This window comes from Equus asinus, chromosome 6, assembly GCF_041296235.1.
Source record: "Equus asinus isolate D_3611 breed Donkey chromosome 6, EquAss-T2T_v2, whole genome shotgun sequence".
NCBI classification, from domain to species: domain Eukaryota; kingdom Metazoa; phylum Chordata; class Mammalia; order Perissodactyla; family Equidae; genus Equus; species Equus asinus.
In genome coordinates, this window is record NC_091795.1 from 83,251,516 (window position 1) to 83,274,423 (window position 22,908).

The 22,908-nt window shown below is 53.6% G+C and overlaps 1 protein-coding gene across 5 annotated transcripts in view; it reads right to left on the reverse strand.

The window, feature by feature from the left end:
- The window catches only part of KLHL29 (kelch like family member 29), a 311,448-nt gene that overhangs the window by 55,583 nt on the left and 232,957 nt on the right, over positions 1-22,908 (reverse strand). For all 5 annotated transcript variants that reach the window (XM_014866428.3, XM_014866429.3, XM_070512537.1 and 2 more), the window contains 2 exons: positions 11,379-11,520; positions 8,134-8,646 (listed from right to left, as the gene is read on the reverse strand). In XM_014866428.3, coding sequence (XP_014721914.2) covers positions 8,134-8,646; positions 11,379-11,520 — 655 coding nt within the window. The remainder of the gene's footprint in view (positions 1-8,133; positions 8,647-11,378; positions 11,521-22,908) is intronic.

The window sequence follows — 22,908 nt, forward strand, 5'->3', positions numbered from 1 at the left end:
CCCAAACCGAAAAACGCTGGGGTCAGCCTGACAGGGCATGCCTTTCCTAGCACAGCCGGCACGTGTTGGATGTTTGGTAGCGATTAGGCAACAGGAAACTCGCCATTAACCTCTGTCACGAGAGGAGAGAGAAAGGTTTACAAAGAATTTCTGGACCCTGGATGCTCCCCGATTTCCCAGTCAGGGGTTAATGGCCCCCAAGTGTTTCCAACCCAGATGAAAGCCCCTGCAGACGAAGGAGTCTACCTTGCAAGGCCAGAATGGCCTCAGGGACTGAGAAAACGGACTCTTCCCCAAGATCTTTATCTGAATCCTTACCACTGGCTGGGGAGGTAAAGAAGGCAGCCAGGTAGCCTGAGGAAACTTCAGGAATGGACTTTGTGTGCCAAGGGTTCTGAGAATGGACTTCTTAGACCCTTAAGCATAAATCACTAGCTGACCTGTCTCAAATCAGGACAGGCCCTGCGGACCATTTGAGTAGAAGCGTGTGTGTGTAACTCTATGACAGATGAATCTATAGAGAAATCATAAGTCCGTGTCGCTGGCACTTATCTCAAGCATTCTTCCCTAAGACTTGGCATTTTTAGAACTACTGCCTTCTGCTTGCACCCCTCCGTCATTCTGCCTACTTTTAAAGGCCCAGTCCACACTGACCTCTCTTCTCCCGCCCCTGTGGGTCTTATTGCTGGCACCCCCTGGACTCCCCAGGTGGAGTGCAGTCTCCCCCACAGAGACCCCCATCCCTCCCAGTGGCTGGCGTGGTGTCTGGAACACCCTGGTCACCACCACAGGGCCTCACATCCAGTAGGAGCTGAGATCTGTGTGAGGCACACAGCTGGCACACTGCCTCGTATCTTTTGCCTGAGAGAAGCCAAGCGTGGGCTCTGCACACAGTAGGTGCTTAATACTACACACATTAGTTGCTCAATAAATGCTTGGTGGTGCAGCAGGGTGGCATGACTCACACCCCTCAGTGGCCTCTGAGTGTCAGACATCTAGAACCTAGTGGTCATCCCTACTGGTGCCTGCATGGGCCACCAATCCCGAGAGAAGACAGGGCTTGGGACTGGGCAGCTGGCCTCCTATTGTGGGTCAGCACCATTTCCTAAAGCCCCTGGGAAGGAAATGTTCCCTCCCTTTGCTCCCACCTGAAGAGCCCTCTCATCCCCATGGGCGTCTTGACTCCTCTGGCTCTGCCTGTCAGACGGTTAGGGCCAGAGCAGGATTTCTGACCTGCAAGATGCTCAGCAGAGATTTGAGGCTGAAAATCCATATGCTCCTCCCAGCCCCATGGGCTCAGCTCAGTGAGGAGGGGCCCAGGGCGCCTTGCTCTGCCTGGGTCCTGTTGAACAGTGGGGCCCTGAGAGGGGTGCACACAGCTGGGGTGCAAGGGTCACCTCCTGCTCTGAGGATGACATGGTCTCTGGGTGGTCTGGCCATTTTTATTGCATCTTTCCGCTTGCCTGGTTCACTCACCATCAGATGATCTGTTAACAAAACCGTTAAGCCCTGGACAAGCCTCCAATTAATGAGTAACAAACCCCTCGAGGACAGAGCCCCGCGAAGCAGAGGAGGGCTTTCTGAGGCAGGGCTGGGGCAGGTACTGCCCAGGCGAGGAGGACAGACGTGTAGACGGGGTTTCAAATTCCACAGACTCTGAGACACGTTTCCCGGGGGAAGGTGTGAGTGTTGGGAGTGAGGGCTGGAAAGGGGAAGTTCGGGTAACAGAGGGGGTTTGGTTCCAGGTCTGTGTTGAGTGTTATCTTAACCAGATCTGGGAGATTGTTTTGGACAACCTCGCTTTAAAAACAATGGCGTTCCTGAGCCAAAGTTGCTCCAGACAGTATTTCTTCTCCAGGGTTCTTTAGAACGTACAGTAGCGGTAGTCATAACAAGAGCTAAAATTGTGAGCTTACCACGTGCCAGGCGCTGTGTTGAGATTTTACATACACTATTAAATTCTTAAGACATGTCTATGCAGATGACACTATTATTATCTCCATGTTACAGATAAGGAAACTGAGGATAGAGACACCAGTTTTCTAGCACAAATTCATTGGGTTGGTGGGTAGTAGAATTTGAATTCTACCCAAGCAGTCTGGTGCAGACCCTGGACGCCTGGCCACCTTCCATGCTGCCAGCCACATGCTCCTAACACACTCTCTCCATCTGCAGCCTTGGTTGGTCAGTCTGCAGGAGCGACATAATTTTATTTGTCCCATCTATGGATATGGCCATGGAGGAGGACCCCTGCAGTGTCCTTGGCACCCTGATATCAAGCTGAATGTCACAGGATGCTGAGAGCCCCTGTGGGTAGTTCGGAGGAGCCCTCCCAAGACAAATAGCTTCTGGAATTGGGAGGAAGGTCCCAGCAACAGGCTGGTTCTTTCCGGTTGTTATGGCAATGGTGGAGGACTGTAAAATGTTACAATGGGAGAAGGCAATTGTCTGTTCAAAGTGGACCCCTGGGAACTAGGTGCTTTGAACATCATGATGTTAACGCAATCTCCTAAGACCCTGGAGGGCAAACTGGTCTTGGCTTTGTCACATTACCCCAGGCTCCTAAAAGCCCATGGACACTGGAAGACGGCCCTGGTACCAGTAGTGAAAATAATAACAGCCAGCACATTTCTAGTGATTATGATGTGCTAGGCACTATTCTGAGGGCTTTATGTAAAATAACTCGCTTAATTCTCACAACTGTAAGATGGCAGTTCTGTTATTATCCCCCTTTTACAGATGAGGAAGCTGAGGCAGAGTTTTAGATCCCATATGCCCTGGGGCAAGTATTTTGGTTGAGGTGCTTGGGTACAAGAGCAACTGTGAAACAGGTGGACTTCTGTTCCCAGAAGCATGGGACAGGTATGGGGTGACTGGCATCAGAATGAAATCTCGCAGGGGCACTTGCCATTATGCTCGGGGCCTCCCGTACCAACCTGCTTTCACCATGCAAGGCAGGCAGGCAGGTGGAGAGAAGTCAGAGCCTGGGCAGATAATTCCCTGCCCAGTGCTTTGTACCTTCATTCATCTAATGCTTCTTGGGCATCTCTTAGCACCAGCCACTGGCTGGGATACTGGGGGTAGGATGGGAATGGGATGGAGTCTTTGCCCCAACCCCAGGGGCTCACGGTCTAGTGGGAGACTGACTCAGGAATGGGCAGACTGGCTCGCAGGCACTCCGCCAAGGCACAGAGCACAGCTGGATGGGAGAGAACCCGGGTCTTGGAGTGGCTACACGGCTGCCTGCGAGCAGGATGGCAAGAGACAAAGTGGGAGGCTGGGGAGCCAGCTCCAGAGGCAGCATGTCAAGGGTTGGGCGCTGTCCCAACAGCAGCAGGGGTCGTTGGAGGTGTTCAATGGGGAGTGACTGGACCAGACCTGCATTTTGCAAAGACCACTCTGCACTGTGGATCCTGCACTGGAGGGACACACTGTGGGCCTGGAGGCCACCAATGCAGGCCAGAGATGATGGTGGCCTGAAAGGAGAGTGGTGGTACAGACAGAGAGAGGATCAATCCAGAGGAGGTAGAATGAAAGGAGTTTTCAGACTCAGTGCATAGAGAGACAAGGGTGGGTCAAAGACCACCACAGGCTGTCACCCTGAACTCCTGGTTGGGTTCATGACGTCACTTCTGAGACAGGGGCACAGGAAGAGCAGATCTGTGGGAAGAGGATTTCAGTTTGGACATTTGTGCTTCTGGGCTAACCACGTGTGGGCAAACAGCTTTATCATGCATTCCCAGCCTCTTCCAGAATATTTACTGAACTTGCAGAGGGAGCAGTGTGCCATGGTGTGTCACAGGCTGGGGCAGAAGGAGATGAGATCTGTGCTGGGCTCCGTGGCTTCGGAGAACAGTACTGAATTTCCCTGCCAGGAAGGTGACGCATCCTACTCCGTTTTAGAGATGAGGACATGGTTCTGTTAAGCTGCCAGCCCTGTGAACAAGTGTGGGCTTCTTGCAGCTCTTCTGCCCTGAGGAGGGGGGGCCCTGGCTTTCCAATCCTTCACTAGTTTCTCTCTCTGCTGAACTCTCCAGACCTGGGCTGTGTCGACAGGACTAGTGTTTTTGGTGTTAAGTGGGCACAGTGCTATGTATGATCACGTCCACGATCTCATTTACTTGTCCTCTATGTCTGATGAGGGTGGTACTGTCACCCCATTTTAAAGACGAGGAAAGGAAGGCTCAGAGAGGTTAGGAGACTTGCCCCAGTCACACAGCTGTTCCCTATGCCTCAAAGGCTCTTCAGCAGCTCCTGTCTTTGCCACTAGTGGAGACTGGGGCAGCTGCTCTCCAAGCAGGAGGCGGCACAAGGACAGAGCCCCTCAGGGTGGAGGTCCAGGGGCAAGGATGGGAAGGGAGCAGATGTGGAACCACAGGAAGGGGCTGCGCACACCACACTGCATGGCTCCCCAGCCCTGGGGATCCTCATGGCCCCTGACCCCAGGCCTAAAAAATCTGAAGTCAGAAGAGACAAGCCTCCCTACTTCAGGTTAACTTGGATTTTGCTTTTTGGTCCAGAAGTGGGTGGGAGCAGGTGCAGCCTGGGTTCCCTCTCCCCAGACATGCAGGTGAAAATACAATAGTCTTTCTGCAGCTCACCAATAGGCCTGGGGCTTTGAAAAGTCTCTGGCCACCCTTTTAGCCACCAAAAATCCTTTGTGGAAGAAGGTAGGGGCTAGAAAGACTGACATCAATAGCCTGTGCTTCTGCTGTGACACACACAGCTGGGCTCACACGGTCCTGGTGAGTGACAATAGAGTTGTGGGTCTCAGTCCTGAGGTTGGCCACCACTTCTGCCCATAGATTAGCTCAGGGTCCCAATCCAAACAGCCCAGGTATTTTATAACAGGGTTCAAATGGAACTAATTCTTTTTTCCTCCCTTATCACGTTGCACACATGAAATCTATTGTAATTAGCTTTCAATATATAATCTTAAAAAAAAGAAAGAAATCCTAGAGATTGTTCCCACCCCAAAATTGTTCTTTGAGAAAGAAAGATTTATCTTGTAAGTTTCTTAAGAAAATCTATATGTGCTCAATGCATTTAAATAACACTCATTAAAGTGAACCGCATGCAAGCTGGCTTCTCTAGTCACAGATGAGAGACAATCGCTTGACCTATTGCAAATCAAAAGGCATTTCCATACCACCTTTATTTTTCAACTGGTTAAGTTTTAAATTAAGGTCCCAAACACCCTTTTTGGGAAGGCAGACTAACAGAGCCCCAATTGAAATTTCAGCTTGGTCGATTGGAAGATAATTACAAGAAACAGAATGTGAAATTTTAAATCAGGGCACTAATGAAGTCTAAAAATACCAGTGGCCCATCCCTCTGGCTGGCAAGACCTGCTCTTCATGGAGGGGATCTCTCCATAATTACTCAACCCCGGGAGAGGCCAGGTTGTCACGTCAGACCATAGCAGGAAAAATCGCGGGACTTTAATGAGCTAGATCTCAAGGTGTTCTGCGGTGATCTTATTATAATGCTGGGTGAGCTTTCAAACAGAGAACAGGAGAAAAGGAAAGTTCTTTTTTTTAAAGTGGAGTTCTGACTTGTGTGGATGCCATCACGCCGGGCCTCCTGCTTCCCGCTCAGAGCCGGCTGTCTGTCATTTACGAGTGTGAAATCAATTGGGCTGCGGAGATGTAAAATCCCCAGGGGCAAAATTAAAAGTGACCCAAATCCAAACCCACGTGGTCCTGTCAGGAATATGATTCTCACATGGCAAGTTTCAAAGATTTGATTTCAAAATTCAGGTTTCTTATTTTAAAAAATATGCAGTTGTTTGACATTAGATCTGACAGACAAATTATAGCTTTAGCAATAAAGGCTTTTAAGATTAGAAATGAAAGGAGAAATTACTTAAAAAGAAAAAACCAACCCACCCAGGCTTGGGTAGGGAGGCATTTGTATGTGCATGCTTCATTGTCTTTCTTCTCCGCAAATATAAGGGGATAAATCAGCGGCTGAGGGCCGTCAACAAAGAACCGAGTTAAATGTAATTTCTTGAGAAAGAGCCAGCTGGCCGGCAACCTATGGAAATCAGTGTAACGGACGGGTCACCAGGTGTCACTGGCTGGAGCTAGAGGGATCTCGCTGGCTCACCAAAAGGCAGGGCCATGGACACTTTCTAGGCTCACCCCATCCCTGGCCCTCACCGAGCACTGAACCTACCCTATAGAGGCTGGAAGAACAAACCCAGCTAGGGGCCCTCTCTCTTCTCCCTTCCTGTCTTTGGGCTTGGGCCCACCAGAGAGGATAGTTCATGCTGTCTGGCCCCACACAGATGTCACAGGAACAGCTTTGCAATGGCCTGCTGGCCAAGTGGGCCCAGGGGCCCAGGCAGGGGGCCTGTCTCCACCACCTGTTTCCTCCTGATGGGCTCAGGTGCTTGACAGTGATCAGATATGTCTGTGGCTGGCAGCCTTGGGGAAGTGGATCCCAGCTCGGTGCTAAGCCCCAAACCAGGGACTCCAGTCCCATCTGGGTCAGTTACCTTTTTGCACAGAACAACTCCTTTTCCTAGAGGCAGGCCTGAAACTTGGCGAGTCAGCAAGACCTTCCGTCAGCTCTGGGAGGACCCCGGGGTGGGGAGTTACATCCCTCGTGGTGGGGAGCGGGAAGCACATCCAGTGCCTCAGGCTTTGGCACAGCCTTGGGAGCAGCTGGGACACCCGGTGCCCAGGGGGTCGGAGTTGGCGGCATATGAACTGGGAGTAAGTTTTTTTTTTAAAGGGAGAGGGAGCTTAACCAAAATAATTCAAACAAAAAATCAACTTAGTCAATTTTTTTAAAAAAAGATCTTAAACAAAGCAAGAGTTTACTAGAATTTAGACGTAATTTTCTATAATTTTGTCATTTAAAACTAGTGCTGATTTCCAAAACAAAGGCAGTCGGGGCGCAATCAGATTGAAAATTAAACCCAGTGGAGAGCTAGACATGGCCTTGTTGGGATGCTTGACAAGGCCTGAAAATTGCTTGAAAGGACAAAGATGGAGATTCATGAAAGCCAGTGGGAAGGAAGGGCTAGTTGGAGTCATTGCTGAGCTAAGAGGCAGGGCCTCTCCAGAGGCCATCTCAAGGGGCTGGAGGCAGGGAGGCAGAGGAGTTGTGCTCAGAGGCCCATGTTTCCTAGGACCATTTACTGTTCCCTTTCAAAGGAGGCCTGGAAACCCCAGCAGGGTAGACCACCCACCACATACCCTCCTGCCTGCACCTGGGGCAGGCCCAGCTGCCTTCCCTCTCCACTCAGCAGGAGCTGGGGTGGCTGTCTGGAGCTCTAAGGGACAGGCAAGTCTCGGGCAGAGAAACCCCACCAGCCTCACATGCGGGGCCCTGTTCCTCCCACCTGCTTCTGCATCCTGCTGGACAGATCCCTCAGAAAGATGTGGGGAGTGAGGTCTATTTGCTGTTGCCCTTGGCCCTGCCCCTCAGGCTGGGGGCTGATCCCACTGGCTCTGTTCTCAAGCTTCTGCCCTGAAAACTGCCCTGGGGCTGGGAGAAGGGGTTAACTGAAGGCCAAGGCTGGAGGTGCTCTTTCCCAGAGCCTCACAGAGCCACTCTTGGGTCCTGGAAACAAAATATTCAATTGGCTCAGGATGGTGTGGGAATGTCTCCTGGGCCTCACCTAAAAGCCTGGGAGGTGCTCTCATCCAATGGCCCGGCAGAGGGTGCTTTCCTGGGGAGGGACACAGACAGCCGTGTTCTGACTGTCCTCATGGGTGGGAATTGTGTTCCATGGAGCCCTAAGAGGAGCAGATGATTCCTGCTCATTCTGTACTTGGCTGAGCCTTGGGGTCAGAAGTGAGAAAGGCCCAGGGCTTGGGTTGGAGGTGGAAGGACCTGGACTTTGCAGGCTGTCCCCTCTCCTCCTCTTCTTGCTCACTCACATTTCCCCACCTTCCTTGCCCTTCCTTCCTCCACCTTGCTCTCTGCCTCCTCTGTTTGAGGCTGGGCTGTCTTGGGCAGGGGGAGGCCCCATGGCAGCCTCTGGGTTGAGTGAGGCCAGGAAAAGAGCTGCTGGAGAGCACAGGACATCAGGAACCACATTCCTGTCTGCGTTGTGTTGTAGTGGCACGCGGGGAAGCACAGACGCGGGCACACAGGGAGCATGTGGGCAGCAGGACTTACCTTTGGGGTGCCCGGGGTCGGTGAACTCATACTTCCCCACACCAATGGTCCGCAGCATCTGCAGCCCGTGGGCCGAGTCAGTCGTGGGGGGCCCATTGGTGGCAGGGGCACCGCTGGGCAGGGTGGCAGACGGCTGGGCTGGTGGTGGTGGAGGCAGCAGGGGCCCTGCCATGTGGCCGTTGCCCACAGCAGTGGGTCCTGGGCGGGCCATTTGCCCCACGCCGGGCAGTGTGGACACGGCCAGGGGCTGCGGGCTGGCATACAGGGCCTGGGCAGGCATGTTGACCACCACGCTGCTCAGTGGCTGAGAGGGCGGCTGTGGGAGCGAGTAATGGCCTGGCATCAGCGGGAGCTGGGGCCCCACATGGGGAGGCAGTGAGGGGGTCACCCCAATGACCGGGGCCTGGACGTTCACAGCCGGGCTGAAGGTGGGAGGCTGGGCCACTCCATAGGAGTGTGCGATCAGGGCAGGCTGGCTCCCGGCGGCCACTGTGGTCACCCACGGCCCTGTGCCTGCAAGGGAGATGGAAGAGATGTCATCAGCCGAATACACATTCACTCAACAAAGACCGACTGCCCCAGGCCCTGGACTGGGTGCTGGGGTCACAGAGGTGGACGAGACACCTGCGTCCAGGAACCCTCAGATTAAGACCTGTGATGACTGTAGCACAGGATAAATGCTTGTGGGGTCTATGAACAGATGGCTGTTGGGGCTCAGAGGAGGAAGCACCATCTGCACGGGAGAGCTCACGAGGCAGCAAAGCAGAGAGAAAAAAACGGAGAATTTCAAAGAGATCTGGGTTCAAATCTTGACTCTGCCACTTACTAGCTAAGAGCCCTGGGCAAGTTGCTTTTCTCTGAGCCTCATTCTTCCCATCTGTTAAATGGAACTAGCAACACCTACCTCATAGACCTCCTGGGAAGAGTAGAATGAGGAAAATGTATTTGGGGAAAAAAAATTAGCAGAGTGTCTGGCATGTGTTAAATGTTCCATAAATGTTGGTATTTTTCCTTCCTTTCTGGAGAATCGCCATCTGAGGGAGGCGGGGAGAAAGCTGGATAGTAGATGTTTGTTGGACAAGGTGAGAACACCAGAGTCTGGAGCCGTGCAAGGGCCCTGTGGTGCAGGAGGTGGGGGCAGAGGGGGAAGGCCAGCAAGGGCTGCTCTCCACAGCCTGGCTGGGGGCCAGGCTTTGTCCTAAGCAACCTCTGCATGGTCAGCCCTGAGGGAAACAAGAGAGGTCCATTTTGGCCCTTAAGGACATTTTAGCTGAACAAGGGGGTCAAGACATACCTCCTGAGACCCAATACAAGATGCAAGGCCAGCTGTGCCCAGACCAAGCAGAGCAGGGCCCAGGGACCCTGAGCTGAGCTGACACTGAGGTGACCTAAGCAGGACTCTGAGTGAAGCCAGAAGACTCTGTGACAGGGAGGACAGTCTGGATCGCCTCTGACCCCATGAGTCTGGGTTTAGGTCTCCATCACCCAAATGCCACCTTGGTTTTCTTGAAGTCTCTGGAGTGGCAGTATGGACTGAGGGTGGGGAGACTGAGGAAGGAGAGTGCTGGCCAGGGTGCCACTCAGGATCCCCAGCCTCAGAGGCCAGAAGTGGGGTGGGAGTTCCCTCATATAAATAAAGACTGTGAGGCAGGGCAGCAGCCAAGGGCGGGGTGACTATTAAATTGCCGGCGGGTGCTGCCCCTGAGGAGTCGGCCACAGGGAGAGTCAGTGGGCATGGTGGTGGAGAGCCGGGCTTCAGTCGGACAGACAGCACTTCAGTCCTGGCTCTGCCCCTCCCTAGCTCAGTGACCTTAGGCACAAGCCTTCCATGAGTCAGTTTCTTCCTCTGCAATGGGACAGTTATAACACCAACTTCATAGGTTGCTGCAGGCATCGAGGTGACACACTCAACAAGGCACATGATAAATACGCAGCAAACAGTTCTGATTTTGATAACGAGAGAGGTTGGAGAAAACTAGAAGCTGACCAATGTTGGGGAAGCAGTGCCAGCGAGATTCTAGAATGGGCTGCTAAGGGGGACTGTCTCCAAGTCTGAAGAAGAGGCGGTGATGTCACGGGGAGCCAGCCTAGTGTCTTAAGGACAAGGCATGTCCTCCTAAACTCAGCTCTCCAGGATTAGCCAGCGAGCCTGGAAAAATGCATCAGAACTTGAGAGCACAGCTGGTGAGCTCTCAGACAACTCTGCGGTGGAGGTACAGAGATGCTGTCCACGGAGGCTCAGGGTGGGTGACATAGTACTGGGAAAGTTGGGCACAGGTCAGCAATAAAAGCAGGACTCTAAGACATCCTGAGAGTCATACGGGAAGATAGTGACGAGGTCTTGCCCTTGGGTCCCCACACCCAGCTTCCTCAGCCAGATTCTGAGGAGATGGACAGGGGTCAGAGTAGCCACCATGACAATCTTGGGGTCTCACTGTTGAGGCTGTGACGTGGCTGCCAGCAGAGCAGAAGTGATCCCAGGCTGCAATGATCAGAGTAGAGGGGCTGAGGGAAAGAGGTGCTGGTCAGACCACACAGGGGTCTTTCGTGTTGGGTTCTGGGCACCGAGGGAGGCAGAGAGAGGAGCAAGTCCCTGGGAGGTAAAGGGACTGGAAGCCGTGGGTCTGGGGCGTGGCTGAAGGGCTTAGGGTGTTTATCCTGCAGGAGACTTGGGGTGGGGTTGAGTGGGGTCTGCATGTACCTGTAGGGATGTGGTGTGGAGGGCCAAGAGGATGTGTCCTGTGTATCCTAAGGGGAGGTCTGGGGCCCATGGGAGATCACAGGGAAAGCTTTGGTTATACTCAGAGGTGTCCAGAGAAGGTCTGGGGCACTGTGGGAGGTGGTGAACCCCCAGGTCAGGGGGCAGAGCATCCCAGTTCTCATGTAACCATTGGCAAGGCAAAACCTCCCTGGAAGGCGTGACGGGAAATTTGTGAATCAGAATAGTGAGGTTTGGGAGTGACGATTCAGAATAACACAAAGCAGATTCACAGTCACTCCCACAGTCACAGCCACTCTCCCCTCCTTGCCCTCCCAAATGCTTTCTTGAGCAGCAGAGAAAGGGGCAGAGACGCAGCTGCCGCCCAGGGAATTACACACGGGGCCCCCACCCCACACAGCCTGACGTCCTGGCTGCTGCGGGCCCATGGGTCAGGACCTGCTGAGGAGCTGGGGCACCCAGGAGGCCTCTCACACCCCTCCCAGCCCTGGGCGCAGGTGTCTCTGTCTGCCGACGAAGTACACACCTGGATTGTCGCTCTCCCTCATCTGTTTGGAGGGCGGCTCATCAGTGTCCCAGGGCGTGGACTGATTGATGGGCGTCTGCCCCCACCGGATGCTGGTCGTGAGTCCCTGGGACTGACTGTCCGCTTTGGAGATGCCAGGAGCCTGGGGAGAAGCAGAACAGAAAGGTGAGTGGCAAGAGAAGGAGGGACAATGGCAGGACCCCTGGCAAGGGTTGCTGTCCTGGGGCCTATCTCCTGAGCCGGGCTCCTGCTGCCTGAGCTGTGGGGACAGAGGCAAAGACCCAGCCTCACAGCCAGTCCCACGGGGGAACTGCAGGGCATTCTGGCACAGGACTATCAGCTGCAGCTTCTGCTAAGCTCTCACCCAGGAACACCCAACCCAGTGCCTCCCCAGCCACCCTCTGCAGTCACTCACTCCACCTGAGCTATATTACAAAAGAAAGTGTTCTGCGCTGTGAGAAAGAGTGTTCTGTAATGGCCCTTGGATCATTAATAAACTGCAACAACATCCATGGGCATGTGCTGAGCACCAACCGTGTCCCCAGCCCAGACTCAGTGCCACCATGTGCTCGGCCCTTTGACACGTGAGACGACGGCTCTCTAAAGCTCCACCATCGGGCCCCATCCTGCCCCAACACCAGCCTCTGAGGCCCCAAATGTCCCACTGCACAGAGGAGGCATGGGGAGGGTGGGCACTGAGACCCACGAGTGGGAGAACAGCTCAGAGCAGGGACCACCCTCACTGGGACCCTTGGCTCCTCGTTGCAAGAAGAGGTAGCTCTCTCCTCCAGGATCTCACTCTCTAATTTAGATTAATGAAAAAATGACCTCAAGGTGAAAACAAACATCAAGACAGCATAGGTCTCCTTGAGCTACAGCCTTATGACGGAATATTATACAGGCATTAAAAATCACGTTTACTAAGAATTCTTAATGAGATGGCAAAATGCTTATACTATAATGTTAAATGAGAAAAGCAGGACATAAAATGACACAAATATAACCTCATCATGTAAAACACTATGTGCAGGAGGGAAAAAAACCAAAATGTTAGCAGGGATGTTATTCTTGGGTGAGGGGATTATGAGTAACTTTTATTCTTTTGTCTACATTTTTCTGTACTTGCCAAATTTTCTACTAGGGCCATTATCATTATTTATAATAAGCGAAAAGAAAAAATCCAAAAAGCATGGGACTGGGCTAACTGGGATGTGAGGAGTGTGGGTCTCAGCAGAGGTGGCTTCAGGAAGATTCCGCAGCTCCCAGGAGTGCAGCCAGAGCCCAACCAGGTTTGGGATGAAGGGTGAGGTGGGTAGAGAGCAGAGATGGCTGCCCACCAGGGACAGTCAGAGGCCAAAGGAGGCTCAAGGGGCATCTACAGGCCTCTCTCAGGTGAGGGCCACCATCCTCCAACTTCTCCTGGAAGCTGACACAGTGACCCAGTCGGTGGGGGTGGGGAAGCGCCCCCTACTGGGCGTCTCTGATCACAGGACTCTCCGGGTTCCACACCAGGCTCACTATGGGTGCCCGCAGGTGGAGAGGGCAGATGGCACCTATTGGGGCTTTGATGCAGAATGCAGATGACAAGCAGCGCCTGCATTCGGGCCTGCTGGGAGGAGCGGGAGCCGCCCCCATTAGGACCGGCAGGCTGCACTGAGCTAATTGCATCAGGCTGCACTTTATCTCTGGCCTGCATTTCAGATACTTCGCTTCTGTGAACACAGCAGGAAACAAAGGAAAAGAGTCAATCTCCTGAGGAAAGAACAATTCAACGGACAAGCTTCCTCATCAGAGGCCCTTGCCCATTTCTGTCTGTGGGACAGATGGGAGCTTAGGGTGGGAGAGGGGGATTGGGGATTTAGCCACACTTACCAAGTCTTAGGGAACTTACGGAACAATAGCGTGGCTTACAGAGCGTGCTCTAACTAGACAGCTTTCCCGTGTGCCCTGTCTGCACGCCCCTCTAATCCCAGGTGCTCCGGGGTGCTAGTGGGCTCAGAGGCGCAGAGGTCGCTTCTCCTGTGGTCCGGGGCATCCGAGGGGGAAGGAGCCTGTGCGATGTCCCATTCCGGGCCGTTTGGGGGTGAAGTTTGAACCCTGAGACCGGAGCCTCTCCACCAACATCTCCTTCACTGACAAACAGAACCCCTCCTGCCATTAGGGGGCGCTGCAGCCCCTCTCTGCTGCCGGGAATCCCGGTGGCCTCCCAGGCCACCAGCAGGTTTCGTCTTCAGGGGCCTCCTACTGTCGCCATTTCTCCCCTGCGGAATCAGCATGCGTGCCCCAGCCTGGTACCTCGACGGAGTAGGGAAGGGCTCTGGAAACTCGGAGGCTCAGGTCCTACAGTAGCCATTGCCACCATGGAGGAGGTGGGGGTCTCCTCCTCGACAGTGGGTAACCAGATTCTGAACTGTAAAGCCTCAGGACTTCCAGTTTTTGCCCTAAAATTGGAGAGTTTCTGAGCTTGAAAAACGGCACACTTTCCCAACATTGCTTAGGTCCTTGGTTCCAAAACTCTCCTACCAGCTCGATCGCTTGCGCATTTGTTGTTAGTTTGTTCGTTCAGTAAAAAAAACACAGGGCCCCTGCTCTGTGCCCGACCCTGCCCAAGGCACTGGGGACCGATGACAGAGACTCAGCCTGACCTCGACCGGCTGCTCCTGGCGGAGGCGGAGCGGGGCGGAGCCGCCTTAGACTCCAGACGGAAGCTGGGGGTGCTGGGGGTGCTGGGGGTGCAGGGGCGGGCCCAGGGGGCGACTCGGCGTGGCTACAGCAGGTCTGCTGTCTGTTGTGTCTTTCATGAGTATTACAAGCGAGTTCTTATGCACGAGAAAGCAGTTGGGTTGTGAGAGAAAAAACAGTCTTTTTTTTTTTTTTTCTTTAGGAAAGGTAAATAAGGCCACTCTTATTCTCGGCTCTAGCAACTTTTGAAGCTACGAGCGACTTGCAGTTCAGGAATTTTTATTTATTTTATTAAAATAATGAAATGAACATTCCTTCCTCTACCTCCTCCAGAAAAAACATGGACACGGCTTGTGCACTTTGCAGGCGCCGTGGCGCCCAGGAGGGTGAGGAACAGAGCAGCCGCTGCCGTGAGTCAGCTCGGCCTGACCAGAGCCCCTCCTCCTGCAAAGGGCTCCAGGCCCAAAGTAAATATACCGTGCCCAGGTTCTGGAGGCTTCTGGGGGGACCGTGGGTGGGTCCGTGGCTCTTGCTCTGAACCCAGCTCCTGCTAAGCGTTTCTGCCTTTGCCCAGAGTCCCCAGAGGTCCATGACTCCACCAAAGGCTGTCCAAGCATCCCCTAGCCCAAATGCCAGGCCTCCCTGAGTTCCACTTCTTGCCAGGGGGCCACCAACACGAAGACAGCACAGAAAACAACCAGGAGAACAGCCCAGGTCTGGCGAGCAAGGCAGGGCCCAGGGAGCCTTCTGCCCCCTGCCATCGTCTGGGATGTCAGTGAAGCCAAGCAGACATTTGGCCTTTCCCCAGCGTTCCTGGCTATGCTTCTGCTCCTGTGACATGATGGCGCTCAGCAGAGAGAGGCAGACGTGGAGAGCCCTCCTCCTGTCCGGCGCCGTGGAGTGGCCCTATACGCCCATCATCCGGCCTGAGCAGGCTTCTCTCAGCTTCCTTTTAATGAGATGCTAATGGGATGCATCATTAACGCAGCAGCTTTTAAACCCCGAGCTCTTGTAAATTTTCAAAGGTCACATTTTTACGGCGCTGACAGCATCCTGCTTCTTTCAGTGACTGAAGAACACTAAAGACCCTGATCCTTTATGGATGAAGCTCTCTGTGAGGCGGCAGCATGTGCTGTCGCGCCTGCTGGTTGGGGGCTGGGACCCTCCACCCTGCAACAAGCCTCCCTGGGCCCCTGGGCTGTGCTCTACCCGCTTGGGGAGAACCAGTTACACGGTACCCACAGAGCTGCGGCGGGGGCCCTGCTCCCCTCAGGGAAGGTGTGTGGGGCTGCAGCTGGTGCATGGTGCCGAGATGCCTGGCAGGGGGGTAAGGGGGCTGACACCACAGAGGCACTCTTCCTCCCACAGAGCGCCATTTGTTCACCAGGCTGTGCACCCATGAGGCTGCAACAGCCAAGGCGGGCTGCTTTTTGATAATTTGTCTACCCAGAAGCTACTGGCGGGCGACCTCCATGAGGGCAGGGACCCAGCACAGTGCTGGGCCCAGCTGGTGCTGGCCTGGTGTCGGTGCCCAGGAAATGAATGAATGAGGGCAGGATCTCAGAACTACAGAGTTGGCCAACAGTAGAAGCATTCATCACTGTTGGTTCAATGCGTGCATGAATGTGCGGAGCGCGCTTCAGAAGAATGCGTAATGTGAGTAACAGAACGGAGACGTGAAATACTCAGTGCGCTGGGGAAACGTGATGTAGTGAATTCCCCTCACTGGGGAGATGAGGTTTCTAGACTGTGGGAGCCTTGTATGCTGGGAACCTCCAACACCATTGCCCCAGATGCTGCCAGAGGCTGCTCGAAGGCATAACGCCCCAATCCTCCAACTGATCACGAGAACTTATCGGTCCTCTCCTGTCCCTGCAAAATGCGGTGGAAAATGTGGGATGCTGAGGTTGACTCCCGCCTCTATGGGGTTGGGGGACTGCCTGGAGAAACCAGAACTCAGCCACTTCCACTGTTGCCCAAGTTGGTTAGAAGAAGGCATATCGCTGGAGCCTGGAAGTTAGGGAGAGCTTCGAGCATGGACAGGGCTGGTGCTGGGCCACAGAAGCTAGGCAGGACTCAATAAGGCAGTCAGATTAGGGCCGAGGTTGCCACCGAAGGACCCCGCAGCAACTAGTGCGTTTCTAGCCCAGATATGTTTGATGGAATCCGGCTCCAGAGTCTACTTCTGTGGTTCATTTTGGCTTCCTCTTGGATGAGTGACAATGCCAGCACCCATGTCCCTCTCCCGTGGATGGACCTGCCTCCACAGACCAGAACCTGCAAGACTTGACATTTGTCACTTGTGTCGTGCTGAAGGGCTGGCAGGGACTGCCTTCTGCTGAGCAGCACTGAGTATAGCCGGCCCCTGTCCCTCGTAGCAGTGAGCCCCTCCCTTCCAGGGAGCCCAGAGTCCCCCAGCCCTCACCTTGGTTTAATTGGTCAGACACTGCTTCCACGCTCACTCTGGGCGAGAAGCACCATGGGACATGGAGGCATAGTGATGGTCAAGGCTTGGTTCCCTTGAGGAATTTACACTCAGCGGGATGGGATATACCCGCACCAGGGATCTGCGAGGATGACACAGGCTGGGAACAGCCCCACAGTGTGGTGACACTTTGCCAGCTCTGGGCCTAGCCTTATCAGAGGACTCACAGCCTCTGCCTTGGTCTCTCGGACCCTCCAGACCAGACCAGCTCAGAGAAGAATGCCACCGAGTGACTCTAGTTAACACCATGGAAGCAGCAGATGGTTCAGCCAAACCCTCTCAGAATTCTTATGCACAAATTTGTGAGATATTATAAAATGTTGTTTCAAGCCACTAAAAAAACAAAAAAGGGATACACAGTCTACTATGTATATTGCAAACCAGCAAAAGATCAAAAAGTCATTTGCGTGTTGCTCTTGACATATAAAGGCAACAGTTTTATATGCATCCCTTTGTGTTCCACAGCGGATTGGGGGCAGCATAAATAGAGTGGGGACTGTAATTACATAACTGCTACAACTAAAGTTAGTGCAAGCACAGCCGGCTGGGTGGGGCGTGAGAAGTGGCCTGGGATGAAAACTGAGAGGCCACAGGGGGAACGCCAGCAGTGGGTAACCTGGGGCTGACTCTGAGTTTGATCTGCAGCCTTGTTTTTGTCTCATGACTCCCCGTAATTCTCACCTAATTTGGGAAAGAATGCAGATTTCTGGGCCTTACCCCCAGAGCTTCTGATTCAGTAGATTTGGGGTGGGGGACCCCAAAATGTGTATCTTTAACAAGCCTATCAGGTGATGCAGGGTGTCCATGAACCTCACTTTGGACAGCAGTGACAGTCTTGACATTCAAGTTTGCAGGCCCCTGTGCCTGAACGTGGGGAACCTAGGGGCTGAAGCTTCTGGGCAGGTCCTGATGGGGACAGGTTTTCAGGTCTTGCTCATGAGGCTCATGGGAGCCAGCTGCTTGGTGACACTGTCTTCATGGACTCCTGTTCCCAGCCCAGGTTTCAAGGGGTCAGAAGGATGTGTTGACAGACATCAAAGCTATAAATCCATCGCCTCTGGGAAGAGCAAATGACATTTACGGGTCTCTCCGTTCTCATATCATGATTGCTACTGAACTACAAAGAAGAAAATAATCACAGTTAAATCCCCATTTGGGGCCAGGGGAGGCTTTCTGGGGCCCCTCCTGCCCGCATTAATGAGGCTGCCCTCTCTGGCCCGTGTACCCGGGCCGGCGCCCTCTGCCTCCCCTTCGGAGCAGTGCCATAATGTGCTCTGGAGCCCGATGAAATTTCTAATAATACTAACCAATGATGTGTTAAATTGAGACACTTCTGGCTCGCATGTGGGGAACTGCACGATGGTTTAAAGGACCAGTGCTTACCTTTCTCTATCAATTTGCTGCTAAATTACTGCTTTCAGAGCAACTTACAGAAAAGTAATTCTTTATTTAAATTTTAATTTCAATCTTGTCATTTTAAATATATATTCAGATTCCAATCATATTACAGAATATGATGATGTCTCTGGAGGGCAAGTGTTCCTGCCGGGAGCCTGGGTGGGGGCAGAGGATGTGAAGGGGTGGGGGTGAGGGAGCTGAGTGAGGAGGGAGCGACCCCAGGGGGCAGTTGGTGAGAGCAGCCATGTACTGGGGTGGGAGATGGAACCGCAGAGGCCAGTGGCCAGCCTCTAACTTGGCCCTGAGATCCCAGGCTTTGTGCCCAGCCCTGAGGGTCATCTGCAAGTATGTTAAGTTGAAACCACCAACCACTTCCTGTGCCCTCTGTGTCACTGGATCACCATAAGGACTCAACAAGCCACAACCATGAACGGATGGCAGGCACACAGATGAGATGGGGCTGCCTGGCCTGCCACCATCCTAACCGCTCACATTTATTGAGCGCCTCCTACATGCCAGACACGGGCATGATGTGATTTCCTTTCATGAGGAGTTCTGGGTTCTCACCTTCATTTTACAGAGAGAGTAAGGAGGCCCAGAGAAATTCAATAATAGCTACAGTGTGCTAGACTTGGGACTCTAACCCTGGTCTGTTTTATCCTAAGGCCCGCAGAAGTGCTTTCTGATGGCCAAAATGTTCCCAGGCCACCTCTCTCCAGCCTACCCATGCTGTGGCTGACGGCCCCATAAACAGGCTGAGCCATATCAATGCTGTGCCCACACTGTCCTGTTGGGGTAACACTTAGAGCCCCTCCTCTGGAGCCGACAGGAGCACCAGCCATGGCCTCCCTTTCCCCCAATATGTCCAGTCCAACTGGGCCTCCTGCTCTGACCCTGATATCGCGCTGGGGCTGGGGAGCCAGGTCCACTGGGCTTCCATCATTATCTCTCCCACTCTTTAAACCCCGTAGACCCTAAGCCACCACTGATATGTGCCCCCAACCCCTGCCAGTGTGGTCTTGGCCTCTCCAATGGGGCCAGTTCTTCAGTCTCAGACCAGGGCGGCATGGACCACACCTCCACCCCTCTCCAAAGTTGGCAATGCGCTGTGGGGTCTACCCTTCCCATCCCTTCTGTCTTTAGCACCCTACCCCTCCTCTCCCTCCGTCTTCATCAGCCCCTTCCCCTTGGCTTTCCAACACGGGGACTGAAAAATTGTTGTGTGACCACTTCAGCTGACATTCCAGCATCCATCTACCCTCTCTCCTTCTTTTGTGGTCATGCCCTCCATGGGATTCAGTGCCCCTGCTTTGGTGAAAACATCCCCTTCAAATGAACAGTCACCTCTGGCGCCCAATCCAGTAGCATTTCCCCATCCTCGTTCTCTGATTCCTCACACTGGCTTCCTCCTTCCTGGAACTCCCTTCCCTTCTGTTCCTGTAACAATGCTTCTCCTGGTTTTCTACCTAACCCTCTTCTGGAGCTCCTTCTCTGTGCTGTTCACTGGCTTCTTCTCTTGTCAGTGTCCGATGTGGACATGCCCCAGGGCTCATGCCAGGCCCTCCCTCTCCCTCTCTCAGGTCCATTTGGGCCCTATCTTCTTTCATAATTATTTTTCTGATATGAAACATCTGTGCGGTAGCCATTGTCTTTGATAGAACTCAGCTTCCTATAGTATTCTAGAAAGAGATTTGCTCTTTCCATTTCTAACATCAATGTCTATACCTTGGAGACATTTTTGCTGAAAGTTCAGCTCAGATGGGCCCCCCTTGCAAACGTACAGCAACCATGGCTGGGGCTGGTTTTCTGTACCGTGCTCTCTCGTGTGCCCTGTCCAGGCCCCCAGCCCCTTCCTCCAAATCCCCTCCCAATGGATGGGCCTTGTGGACAAAAGAAATGATAAATCTGGCAGAACCTTACAACTCAAAGCTTTTAACTTTCCTCTAACAACTTTCAACTGAAAACTTCTTAGTCCCATTTCCAAGTAACTTTTCATCCATTACAAAACCCACAAAATTTTCAAAGGGGCTTTGAAATAAGATCACCTAGAAAAAAAAGCCCAACACAAATGAAAGTCTTTGAAAAGAAAGAGGCCCTTTCCTGAGCTTCAGCTCCCCTCTGATATCAGTTTCCCTTTCATTCTGCTGAAAGGTGCAGGGCAGGCCTGGACCTCAGCAGACGCCTGTGATGTGAGGGAGCGAGTGGCCCAGACGGACGGACGGGGACGAGGAGGAGAGCGAGGGGCACCTGCTCGCAGCGCTGGGATGGGCCTTTCATCGTCCCCCTTCAGTCGGCCCTCACAGCTCCCCTGACGGTCGTGTTCCTTGTAACCTGCCTGGCCTGCTCAGAGGCCCAGCCGCCCTGCCTGTTCCCGCTCACCTCCGCACTGGTGACAACGCAGCTCCCTCCAGAGCAAGGGGACCCATCTTCATTCTTGTCACCAAAGTGGGCGGGAAGGTGGGCAAGGCGAGGGCAGCCCTGCTCCGGTCTTTGATGGGACATTTCCCGAATCCCAGCCCTGCAGGCAGTGACTCTGGGACCACCCCTCGACCTCCCAGCCTCAGAGCTTGTGACACGTCCATCCTCCCAGGGTCAGCTGCAGACTCACAGATGCACATCAGACAACAGCCGTGTCCGGGAGCCTTTGTTATTCTCTGATTTGAAATCCTCAGTGAATCTGGTGAGGAAAAGTCCTCTGTGCAGGGTGGCTGAGCCAAGAGTGGGTGTGGATACGTGTGGGTCTGTCACTGAACTGTGTGCTGATCCAGCCTGGCCCTAGAGGCCTAGACTCTGAGCACCGAATATTAACTTTGAACCGGGAGGCCTTTCTGGAGATGGCTTCCAGTCACCCCAAGGGAATCAGCGGGCTCGTCAGAACGGCTTGGCCAGGGGCTGGCCTGGTCCCTCTGCCCCGCGACGCCCTCCCAGGCCCTTCCCAGAGGGCACTCTAGGATTAACTAAAGTCTCCTTGTGTGCAGGCCCCACCCGGAGGCAGGAAGAACCCCAAGAATGAGTACAGGCTGACTGTCTGTGACTCCCCCTGGGGTCCCTTCTTCAACAAACACCTAACATTCCCATTAAAACCCCTAAGGCCCACCTTTTGAGTCATGGTCCTGACAGAACATGCCTTGTTTTTGACTCCAGACAAAGGCCGCCGGCGAGAAGGGAGTTCTGAGTTCTGAAGGCCTCCGCCTTGCGACTCACTCACACAGCCGAGCGTGAAGTCGACTGAGAGCTTGACTCTCACGCCGGCAAGACGGTCCTGACACAGACATCTTTGGCGACCTCATTAGAGGCCTAACAAGAGAGAGGATTGTGGCAGGGTCGCCCCGAGGTCAGGCAGGACAAAGAAACAAACAACGCAGCACAAATGTCGCTGTGAGGTGGCTCCTCAGACGGGGCGGCACAGCTGAAGGAGCTAAAATAGTTTTCCTGCCAGGACTTCAAGACTCACTGAAGCAAGTCAGCGCCCGAGTGTGTGTCTCAGGACCGCAGCCTAGATTCTGACGCAGCGTGGGGCTGGGAGTTTGGCGGGAATGATCAGCTCTGCAGTAGAATATTCCAGAAGCATTCAAGGAGGGACTCAGTTTACATTTTCCCAGCCCCAGGTGCTCTCTCTGCTTTCTGCCTGCTCAGGCTGTCTGTCATGAGAGCAGCATGCAGCCAGGCAGGGTCCTGAGAGAGAGGCATGCCCTCTGGCCACAGTCCAGCTCGGCCCCCTTAGTTCAGAACTGAAGTGGTTTAAGCAATTTTTTTTAAAGGAAACGGCGTCATTCAGTACTAGGGTGTCTCTCTAGGCTTTGGAAAGTTTGCTGGGCAGACAGATTCTATCTTAACTCACTGGAGGTCCAGGTGCAAGCGGGGCAAGTGGTAAAGTCCTTCCTTAAGAGGTGGCGGAAGGGGCAGGGAGAGGCAGGGAGGCGGCCCTCTTGGGGTAGACATAGATTTCCAGCCCTTGGGAGTGGCATTGGAGGAGGAGCAGGGTCGTGGGTGACAGAGCAGTGTCAGGCTCTGGCCCTGCTCTGCAAGAGGATGGAGCAACCGCTGTACCAACTCCTGGGGCAGCTGGACCTGGCTCACCATGGAGACAGTTGGGAGATGGCGTGGGGGCTTCCTAGATGGGGCTGCTTGCCGTGGATCCCTGGGTCAGGGAGAGGAGGGTCCCAGACAAACACCCTCCTCTACTGATGCCCCTTCCTCAGCAGGGGCCCACACTGCCTGGGCCAAGGCTTCCCCCCTTCCCCTGCACGCAGTGCTGCCTGGGCGCCACAGCTCCATCCCTTCTGTGCCGAGGCTCATGGGCTCAGCTGTATCATTCATTCATTTATTCACCCCACACTTACTGAGAAGCTAACCTGTTTTGGAGACACAACGATGAATAGCCTGTGGCCTAGGGGAGCTCACAGGCTAATGGAGGAATCAGACTCATAATTACGACAGCCAATGCCTACTGAACCCTTAGATGTGCCAGTTTATAACCCTTAAGGCCCAAAAGTTTGAGGCCAAGGTCTGGGTGTCCATCTCCATTCTCCACTGTGTTAGTCAGCTCGGGCTGTCATACAAAATACCCTAGGCTGGGTGACAAAGCAGCAGACAGTTATTTCTTGTAGTTCTGGGGGCTGCAAGTCTGAGATCAGGGTGCCAGCATGGTTGGGCTCTGGTGAGAACTCTTCCTGGTTTACAGATGGCCGCCTTCTTGCTGTGTCTTCACATGGCAGAGAGAGAGAAAGCTCTAGTCTCTTCTTTTGTAACAACACTAGTCCCATCACAGGGGCCTCACCCTCTTGACCTTTTCCAAACCTAATTATCTCCCAAAGGCCCCATCTAAAGTACCATCAGGAAGGGGGCTAGGAGTCAACATATGAACTGGGGGGAGGGTACACAGTTCAGTCCATTGCACCCCCACAGCATGCACACAGTGGCTGTCCAGAAAATGCTTGCTGAATTGAGTGAAATTCTATCTGC